The sequence below is a fragment of the Brachyhypopomus gauderio genome, unplaced genomic scaffold (genome assembly GCF_052324685.1).
Source record: "Brachyhypopomus gauderio isolate BG-103 unplaced genomic scaffold, BGAUD_0.2 sc96, whole genome shotgun sequence".
In the NCBI taxonomy this organism is placed as follows: domain Eukaryota; kingdom Metazoa; phylum Chordata; class Actinopteri; order Gymnotiformes; family Hypopomidae; genus Brachyhypopomus; species Brachyhypopomus gauderio.
In genome coordinates, this window is record NW_027506917.1 from 45,513 (window position 1) to 56,202 (window position 10,690).

The window sequence follows — 10,690 nt, forward strand, 5'->3', positions numbered from 1 at the left end:
GACATCAATAGAGATGGAACAATCAACAGAAATCTCCTACAGCCATTACTACAGTTACATACTTTAGATATGCCAATGTAAAAATCTAATGTCTGAACTGACATTAGGAAGTCACTCTTCATTCTGTAGGCATCATAAAAATGAGCATTTTCAACTGCAGAAATTATTTTCAATTACCATCACGTTCTGTGGCAAATTAATATGTCCGAACCTATATATTTTGTTCATTTTTCTCCTGAACATCAATGGATCCTCTGAATTACGAGGACGCCTAACAATCAAAATACGAGTATTGATACATGTAAGCCACATTCATTTCTGACATTGAAAATCATGTTTAAACCAGCAGTGCCAAAAGACATAAGATTTTGATTAAAATGACAGAGAAAAAAACTTTTTAGTTCTTACAGACATAAACCTTTATATAATCAACCGAATGTTTAATTGCAGATAATTGCTGTAATTATACATGAATCTGTATATAATTTAAGAAAGCAGAAAAATACCGTATAAATAATACTGTATTATTTCCGTAAAAAAACGAGAAAAGCATGTAACTTGTAATTATTGTCATAATACTTAAAATAAAAGACATTTTGTCAAATTACAAATGTCTGTAATTTTACAAAGTTTTGCATACAATTGGAAAAAATGTTAAAATACATTAAATATTTACAGTTATTTTCCATAAAATTAGGATTTTTTTTACAGTGTACTCAAGCTCAATAATTTCTAATTGTTTTAAACCTCGCAAAAACATGGACGGATTGTCCTGAGAGACAGACTGCATTAAATATCCTGCCAGCAGCAGAAACTAGAAAGGGCTCTTTAAATTGAGAGCGATGTACGGTGAGTTAATGAAGCTACTGTACCCCTGCTGTGCGTAAATGCGCACATTGCTCCTCCAAACTTTCCATATGCTTTTTTTCATAACACAGTAGAGAAACTGCCAACCTCTGAGCAGTAGCCGTTCGTCCTTCTGTTGACTGCTTGCTAGCATGGTCTGCATGCATCGTAGCAAAGTGACGGCTGATTTCGTACTCTTTGAAAACTGCAACCGTTTCTTGGCATATCACGCATACAGCCGTTGATCAAAGCTCAGTGAGAAAAATATTTTGTTGTCCACTCAACACACTTTTTAAGCACTCGGCACTCAGTTCCCACTTTCTTTTCTTTAGTCCACTCATTTTTACCTTTAAAAAGGCCTTATGGTACGTGTACGTTCCGTCCAAAGCATTTTTGTTTTTTAAATCAAGTATTTGGAGAGCGCGAGCTGACTGGATTTTATTGTTTTTTTTTCCTTCACTTTGCCGTGTGTTATATTTGCAAAACGACACATTATATTTCCAGAATTATTTTCTGTATGAAAAATAAAATAATAAAATAAAGCCTTAATAGAGAATTTAAAAACGAACTGATAGTGAAAATGATTCCCAAAAGTTTTTACATAAACCGGATGTAAAAAAGGGACATCTTATTTTTAATAGTTGCATACTTTTTGTTGCAAAGCTAAAATATAAACGAAAATCCAGTAGGCCCTACTCCAAAATCGCGACTAAGGCTTTTAAATACTTTTTAAGGGCCTTCATTTTTCCAATATTGATTTATCAACTTATAGTACTTTTTAAGACCCGGCGGACACCCTGTACAACCACAAAATAAAAACTACAATGGTGATGACACTTACATCAATTTTAGACACTTTTACTTTCTGTGATTTAAAGATTTGATTTTAAAGATTTGACCAACTTTATTTGGTTTAGAAGTGGTTTGTATGTCAAATTATTTTACGTTAATTCTATTTTAGTTTATTATAAATCTTGGTTGCCTAATTGTCACACTGATATAACAAAGTTGGGGATTCACCTCACCTTAGTGATGCTAGTGAAATGCCAAATTATCCCCTTAAAAATTATAACCCTTGCAAATATAAATATATCTAGCTTTGGGATTATTAATAAGGCTAAATCGAGGTTAATGGTTATTGTAACTCTGTTAGTCCTAGACGACGTCTTGATGCTGATTCTAAATCAATATAACTATATAAAACACAAATATGGAATGGCGCTTTTAATTAATAGCGGTCCTTAAACTGTGGTGGTATAACGTTATATGCCATATCATATGATATAGGTAAATGACGGACGTAGTATGTTCGAGGTTATGAAAACTGCCCAGTCGCCTACTGAAAGAACGCACTGCTTTAAGATTTGAGCAGAACGTAATGCATTGAAATCTAATGCCTACTGCACGGCATTTCGGACGGAGCCACGGATCCTCCAACGTTAGAGCCTTAATATGAGGTTATCCGAATTGAGCATTTGGAACAGGTGAAGTGCACAGGTTTCTCCATGTAATCTGTCTGCGCAGTCCAAATACGATGTTAACGCAGTCTAGAACCGATATAGACCATAAAATCTACAGTATTAATGCTGGAAGCATGTTTGGACTAACATATGTTTGAACTTTACTGACCTTTTATTTGAAACTTGGAGGGACTTCTGAGATTTTGCCTCTGTGATTTGTTGAAGCTCTTTGGGTATGTCCCCTTTATCAGAAACAGGTATCGTGTCCCACTTCTCCTCAATTGCACGTTTAACTGAGTATCGCAGAAATGACTGCGATGAGTGCAAGCGTCATTACCATTTCATGGTTATTTACTTGTATTTAATAAAATTGATTCAAAATGTAAAATAGCCCAACTGAACGAACGTCGAAGTGCTATTTTCAAGGTCAGTCAACTAAAACCATTTAGGATGGAATGATAAAAGAGAGCACAGTTATTTACTGGCAAGGATAAAACAAACTGATTAGCAGACATTTGGAACCTCCACGTATTAGAAACAAAGCAGTAGTGATATTTCTCAGGTCTTTCCGAGGATATTCACAAAAATATTTAATAATTGTTGACAAAAAAGTAAATTGGCAAAATAAATGGACAGTCCTCATTGTGAATTCAAGAGAAAAAAATGCTGACAACGAAAAATTATAGGTGTACGTTGTACACTGACATGAAAATACCTAAGTAGGACATTCGATGGGTAGCACAGATTTTTATAACACCGGAGTGGATCTGATACACGTCCAGGGCCAGAGTGGGTGTGATAAATGTCCCAGCCCAAACTACTGAGATTAACATGGGCCAGCTCAATGTGATTTGCACTTGAAGACTCGGCCAATTAGTAGCTTTAGTTATTATCTAACTGTCACTATGACAACAAGGCCAATTAGTAGTTTTAGTTATTATCTAACTGCGTCCCTACGACAACACGGCATATGAAGTCACAATGCAGGAGACCTATAAAAGTCGCCACAGACAGTGTTTAATTTAACCACAGATGGTTTGATCGTCACCGAGGTTGAAGTAGCTAGTAGAGCGGTTCAGCGATATCTTGTGCGAGTAAAGGAGTGAAGATTCCAAGTGATCATGTTTAAACAAATGATGAGGGTAAGTTCATGTTCCTTTGAGCTTTTTCCATAATCTCACTTTAGTCCGAGTAAGTTCGAGAGAGCCGCTTCTCAGTCTATTTATTGAAAATGACATTCCTCGTCGAGACAGTTCTCTAAAGTTGCTTTGTAGCAACAGTGATTGTAGAATATTGCACAAAAATAGAACTAAATTGCTTTCGACCACAAATGGCGACTCAGATTAACATTAATTATCCGGTTACATCCCAGTTACTTCATTTTACGGCCTCTTATCACATTTAAGATGTGTAACCAATTAATATTGGTTATTAACCATCTGAGGTCATTAAGATAGATCAATATTCTCTCCTTGAGAGTCCAGCGGTGTTGAGAAAAAAAATAAAATTATGAAATGTTCGTATTCCCCCTATCCTGTCTGCGCGTATGTCCGCAGCCTGTATTTTCACAGAAAAGGGTAGCATTCTACAACGTGTTTAATGCATAATGTAGCCTACTTTATAATTATTTCACTCGCCACTGGCGACAGCCGATACGACAGCATTATTTTTTTATGGGTAAGGATTTTTTGTAATTGGAAAAATATCCATCATTTTCTTTTGAGTTTGTATTTTAAAAGTTAAACGATAGACTCCAGCTCCCGCTCACGTGTTCGTCTCTGCCCATCAACAAATGCAGGAATCCGATCACCAGCATGACTCGCAAAACGGAGCTAAAACTAAGCGTTGAAAATGGCCAAGCGAAAAATATCGCATTTTTCCCCACACAGTCTACATCTCTGTCGGACACAAAGAGGACACACTTCTTTATAACTGTACATAATTAAGTTAATTTTAATGGGATCAAGTCACTCGTATGCATACTAGGAAACTTCAGTAAAGTTTGTTTCACGTTCGAGTATTCGGAATTTTCTTCAATAACTAAGACAGTATTGGCAAAAGTGCTATAATAAAATTCTTGTTTCTGGCAACCAAGACAAACATCTACAACTTTGTTTACGTCAGGAATAGACGTATTTTAAATGTGCAACTTTCACCACTGCAACGTCTAAGGCACCGTCTACAAATGACCTTAACACAGACGCAAGTGGCGGTCGTGAAGGCCCCAGAGCACTACACACTGTTTTTTGTAATAATTTCAATAGCTTATAAACGGTCCTTCATAAGACCACCAAACAAGTTGTATTACATAAAGTGCATGGTGTACGGCAACCGACAACGTTTTTTAAAGTGGGTCGCGACTTAATGACAATGAGAGAAAGTGGGTCCCGGGCTGAGACCAGTTGAGAACCCCTGCGATAGTCATCATGAAACTCATATTTTCTTCATTTTCTCTACTACAGTCTAAGAAAGCTGGGCCAGCAGAGGAGCTTCCTGAGGGCTGTGATGTGTCTGCCCCCAGCGTGAAAAACAAGCAGGCAAAGAAAGACCATAGCAGATGGTTTTCAGGTGAGATTTAGCGTGATTACATGTTACCAAAACATGATGCATTATGAGGTTATTTATTCATAACTATAATTTTCCACAATTTATGTTTTTAGTGACAATTGCTTATGTGCATCATTAGTCTCTGCCTCATAGATGCTTAAAGTAAATGTTTCTTTCACCACAGCTATTTGCTGTACTAGAGTGGAGGAGGCAGTGATTGAGGATCTCAACACTCCTCCATGTGGGAAAAGTGGTGGAGTCAAATCCACCTCTGGGATTAATCCAGCTGTTCTAACTGAAGAGCTGAGGAATACACTGCCAAGCAATGTGAGTACGAATCTCTGTATCTCTGTCTTCCTATCTGCCTGTGTGTCTGAGTTACCATAGCAACATGAGCCTTTGGCCATGTCTGGTCAGACCTTCACAACAGTAGATGTTCTTTACATTAGCATTTTACTTCTTAAAGAAATAATCAGCTTAAGGTTAAAAGTAATTAAAAATCATTAAGCTTTTGGATACTGATGAACTTTTTACACTTTCCTTTAACCTAACTAGATGAAAATGGAGGATTTGATTGAAGTGCTGGAAAAAATCTCAGCATGGGTCAAAGTGGCAGTGAAGGAGGTGGTTGCTCAGGACCTCATCCCTATAGTGAGGAACCTGATGCTGGAAAGGATTGCGGCTCTGGACCGAGTAAAGGCACAAATGAGCTGCAGGGGGACTCAGTCAGTGCTGTCTGACCTTTCTGAGGAGGCACTCCAGTCGGGCATCGTGAGGAGATTTGTGAAGACCGCTTCAGAAACTTTTCTCCAAGAACGCCTTGGGTTGACATCCTGGACCAAGCCTGACACTGATCACTACGGTTCTAGAAGCACATCTGTGACAGAGGCTGACGTGGAAGTGAAGCTGTCACTACAGAGATGCTGCTCAGAGCTGTCAGCTCTGATTGCCCTCACTCTGTTCGGTGATGTCGCTGGCATCACCATCTCTCGGACAGAACAGGACCATACAGGCTCCGCTCTGCAGAGTGCAGCACAGACAGTGGACGTGGGGCTGGAGAAGAAATCTTGGTGGTTCAGGTTTCCAAGATTTCTGAAGCGGAGATTCAAGGTATCTGTTTTTAAAATGTATTTATTCCCAGTCACACCATTAGCTTTAGACTCTGCTCTTCTGAATGATTTTCAACCATACATTTATGCTACCATCAATCATATTTTGAATGATTTTTTAATATCAAATTGTCTGCTCTTTTTAAAGAAACGGACAAACTAAGTGCATGTCCAGGACCAGGTGGAGGACCAGGTGGTGGACAAACATATTCCAGATGGTACGCATTTTAGTATTTCTTTCATGAAGTTTAATTCATGACAGTATTATGTATAAAGAACTGAGTCTTCCATGGTTTAGTAGTCTTCCATGGTTTAGTAGTCTTCCATGGTTTAGTAGTCTTTCCTGCTGCACAACTAATAGGGCATGAACAACAATAATGACAACAGCATGGAAGACTACACACAGCATCCCTCTCACGCCGTCTATTTGCTTTGACTTTGCAGGTTTCCAGTCTACCAGTGCTGAAGCACCATCCACCTCTGACAAGACCATCCCTAAGCTCAGAAGAAAGTCGATGCTGTCACGGTGAGGCGGCCCCCTACCGGCCGTCTCTGTCCACAGCGGCTGTTGTTGTTATTGTCTGTTGACGTCATGTACGTCCCTCAGGTGGGCGGAGCCCGTGATCCGTCTCACCTGAGGGTCATTTGTTTGCCTATATATGTCTTGTCTTTGTACCAGTTGACCGCTGGTCATTATATCCTTAATTTGGAGATAGTGCACGGGTTTTAGGTTTGCACACTTTATATTAAACCACCCTTTTTCCCTGAGACTTGGCGTGATCGCTTCCTTTTTGTTGCTCACACCTGCCCGTCACAGATGCGTTCCAGATTGGCAACGGCTTTCTCCAAGATCTGCAGAAAATGAGGGGAAAACACCTACTTGGGTGACATTGCTGGAAGTAGAAAATGTGTTATTCAATTAAAATGAAGAAAAAAAAGAGAACCAGACTGCTTCATTGTGATACCTGCATGACAGAAGGCAATATGCATTGTGTCCTGGTCCACAAATTGCATTACTCCTCTTCTCCTGGAAATCTGGGTGAAGATCAGGTTGCACAGCTGTCTGTGGTCTCTACTCCAGGAAGAAGCACTGGAGACCTACATGATGGAGAGGAAGAAAGAGACAGAAAAGCAAAATAAAGACTTTGATGGGGTCAGAGACCTGACCCATCACCTGGACTGTGTATATATAAGAGGAATAACTCACTAGAGGTCCTTCGTCCTCAGGGGAGGAGGGTCGTCTTCCAGGGCTTCCCTGGTGCTGGCCGGTAGAGCCCACGGTCATCGGCAGAAGGGGGGGAGGCAGGTCCTACTGAACCTGTAGGAGGAGGACAGGAAAAGTTGTAATGCTGAATGTGATGTATAGCATACAGTTATGTTTGTGTATGTTGTACATGTTTCAATGGCGACGTATGTAGTCCTGCTCCAGCGTAGGTGGTAGAGTCTAACAAAGTTGGGGCAGGGGCTACTCATTTAAATGCCGAGCATAGGATCTTTCAAGGGAGAACTTCACGGGGGCAGCGAGTGTGGCCAGACATGCCGCTAAGCTTTTACTGCACAGTTTTACCAATGTTTTATCCGGTTTAAGGGACTATGTTCATGTGTGTGCTGCACAAATTAAAAAACAATGGGTGAAGTCTATCGTTGGAGTTAAGCCTGATGTTTTCGGGGAAAACCCTGGCCTTTTCAGTGTATACATTGTTGTGAAGCCACATCCACCACCCCCCCCCCCCCCCCCCCCCCCCCCCCCCCAAGGCATCTCCACAAAGACTAAACATAGTTCAAAACATTTTGTTTTTATGTGGAAAAGTAAAAAGCATGATATATAGTGAGATTAGAACTTTGTATAAGAATCTATTAAAATGCTGTGTAGGTGATTAAAAGCCTGGAGGTGGGCGTGGAGGGGGTCCTCTTGGTGGGTCTGGACTGGTGGAGAAAACAGCAGGGTCCGGTGTCTCCAGGGTCTGGGTGTGATTAGACTCATGTGACCTGAAAAGGCCATCTGAATCGATGGAGACACCCTTATACGTCACAGAAAATTCTGATTGCTGAAAACCACAAATAAGAATAAAAATAAGTGAAGATGCCTTTAGGAATCATTTTCTAAATTCCCCATAAGTAAGTCTAAATGTATTCAGGTATGAGCAGTGTTGGGAACGTTACTTTAAAAAAGTAATTATAGTTACTCACTACTTGTTCAAAAAAGTAACTGAGTTAGTAACTGAATAACTCTATAATAAAAGTAACTCGTTACCAGGGAAAGTAACTATTTGCATTACAGTAAAAAAAAAATTGTATGCCAATGAATAAGGATTTTTTGAAAAAGCAGTTTTCAGTCAGTTGAAATGAGTAGATCATAAAGGTGTTTAAATTTTGACATTTATTGCACATCACCATACCAGTGCAGGATAAAATCCTTTATAATCCCAAATCTTTGAAAAAAAAAGAAACAAAAGTAAACAGTTACACTATATAAAGTGCATTTACATCTATCAAATTAAATTAAATTCTCTCAACCTGAGACAACTGGTTTGTTCACAACAGAAGTAAACTTAACAATTAAACCTCTATTCTTAATTAAATAAATCAAATACCCAGTCTGGTAGACATTCAGAAACTTCAAGTATTTTCTTAAATAATGTTTATATCGCCAACTTGAATATGCAAATTTTTCTTCGGCTTGCTTCTGACTCGCCATTTCTGTCTCTTCTCCGTTTGTGTCGTGTCACTGGAGTGCTTCGGCACGCGTGTAAAAACACTGGCTCCGATTGGCTACCATAACGCTGCCTTAGCCAATCGCTTACTGACTTGTTAAGTTAAACAGGTGTTACACCGAGAACTGTGACCTATCGAGATCTGTTACTCCTCACTAGCCTGGGGAGCGGTCCGCTCGCATTACTGTTAGTATATCAATATATAGTAACGCACCGCTTTTAATGACCAGTAACGTCAACGGCGTTGTAACGACAGGAAAAGTAATTAATTATATTATCCCATTACTGACAAAATGACGCCGTTACCTAACGCCGTTAAAAATAACGCATTATTATTATTGTAATAATAATTATATTATAAATAATTATTGTTATTCGCAACACTGTATATGAATAACTGATGATTGATTGATTGATTGATTATTATTAGTTCCATGTAATTTTTTGTAATGAGTTTACTGGTCTGGCCCCCTTGAGGTCCGATTAAGTTGTATTTGGCCCCCAGACCAAAATGAGTTTTTTGCTACTTTGACGATGCAAAACCCATAAAATGCAGGTGGTGGAGGTGAAGCTTCAGCACAAGTCCATCTACAGTGGGTGGCAGAGTGAGCACTGGTGGGTGCTCAACAATTCTACTGGATAGATGCAGAGGTGAGTCATGGGAACAGGTTCACAATTTCAGTAAGAATGGACATGCTACTGTCAACGTCCCTTCAACCTAATCTTTTCTTTGTATTTGTAGCTTACCCTTCACCACTTTGCCAGCGCTAGTGCCGTGGCCTGCATCAAGGTAACGAAGAGTCTTGACTATAAGCATCTTTAACTAGCTTGTCCCATTCTGAATTACACTCATCTGCATGTCCTCTGTTAATTCAGCGGAGGGGAGCCAGCATCACGGAGGCAAACATTTACCTGCGCACCTGTTCAAAATCGACATCGGCGCAGAATATTTTTCTGGTCAGTGCTTCTTCCTTTCTGATTGCATTTAGACTTATTTGTGGTGAGGTTTTTAGAAAATGATATCTAAAGGCATTTTTACTGTGTGTGTGTTGTAGCAAACACAGGTGTCCACTTGGTTTAAGGGTGTCTCCATCGGCTCAGATGACATTTTCAGATCATCCGAATCTAGTCACACCCAGACCCTGGAGACACCAAACCCAGCTGTTTTTTCCTCCAGTCCATACCCACCAAGAGCACCCCATCAACGTCCACCTCCAGGCTTTTAAACACCCACACATCATGATTTGACTGTGTGGCATGCGTTTTATTGTTCCACGTAATTTAATATTTTTGTTTGCATGTGTGTTTTTCAGATGCTGAAGGTATTCCCATAATCACATGAGGACTAGATGTTGTTCTTTTGGGACACAGAAGCAGAACATCACATGGACTGATAATTTTACATCCGCCCATTCTTCTCTTTCCCCTCACACTCTGTTTTGAGGTTCTTTTGAGGTTTGTGTAAACCTAACACATCTTCCAGATTTCTCATGAAAACATAAAGCTGTGTGTAGTCTTTATTCTTCTTTTCTGTCTCTTTCGTACTGTCCATCATGTAGGTCTCCTGTGCTTCTTATTGGATTAAAGACTACCGACAGCTGTGCAACCTGAATTTCACGCAGGCTCCCAGGACAAGAGGACTACTGCAGTTTGTGGACCAGGACAGAATAATAAGCCTTGATGAGATGTGCATCAAGATAATGAGAGACTTTATGGTCCACGCCAGAGAACAGAGACAAGACCAAAGGACTTAACAGCATCAAGAACTGATCGTCGGGATTATTAGAACAATCACCATCGTCAGTGTGCAAGGAACTGTGAGGAAAGCCAGAAAGAATCACCATCCGTGGACTATTCATCATCACCGTGGACAACCATCAGGATTTCAGATTCGACCGTTATGGGATTTTTGGTTATCAGCAGCTGATTATCAGTGCTCCTGTCACCCTCATCAGACCTCTACAACTAACTCAGAATGCTGCAGCACGACTGGTCTTCAATCTCCCCAAGTTCT

General features: G+C 39.8%; 1 protein-coding gene across 1 annotated transcript; it reads left to right on the top strand.

Annotated features, from left to right (window-relative positions):
• Positions 1-4,732: 4,732 nt before the first annotated feature.
• On the top strand, positions 4,733-6,161 carry LOC143496521 (uncharacterized). Its single transcript, XM_076992688.1, has 4 exons — positions 4,733-4,874; positions 5,038-5,180; positions 5,409-5,963; positions 6,111-6,161. Exons 1-4 carry the CDS (start codon positions 4,733-4,735, stop codon positions 6,123-6,125), a joined length of 855 nt encoding a protein of 284 aa, XP_076848803.1. The 3' UTR covers positions 6,126-6,161.
• Positions 6,162-10,690: the final 4,529 nt, after the last annotated feature.

What these genes read in the sequence shown, in the direction of transcription:
- LOC143496521 (XM_076992688.1), top strand. Translation starts at nt 4,733, where the DNA reads ATGAAACTCATATTTTCTTCATTTTCTCTACTACAGTCTAAGAAAGCT. An exon ending in CCATAGCAGATGGTTTTCAG is followed by an intron (nt 4,875 to 5,037) that starts GTGAGATTTAGC and finishes CTTTCACCACAG; the next exon opens with CTATTTGCTGTACTAGAGTG. An exon ending in GGAATACACTGCCAAGCAAT is followed by an intron (nt 5,181 to 5,408) that starts GTGAGTACGAAT and finishes TAACCTAACTAG; the next exon opens with ATGAAAATGGAGGATTTGAT.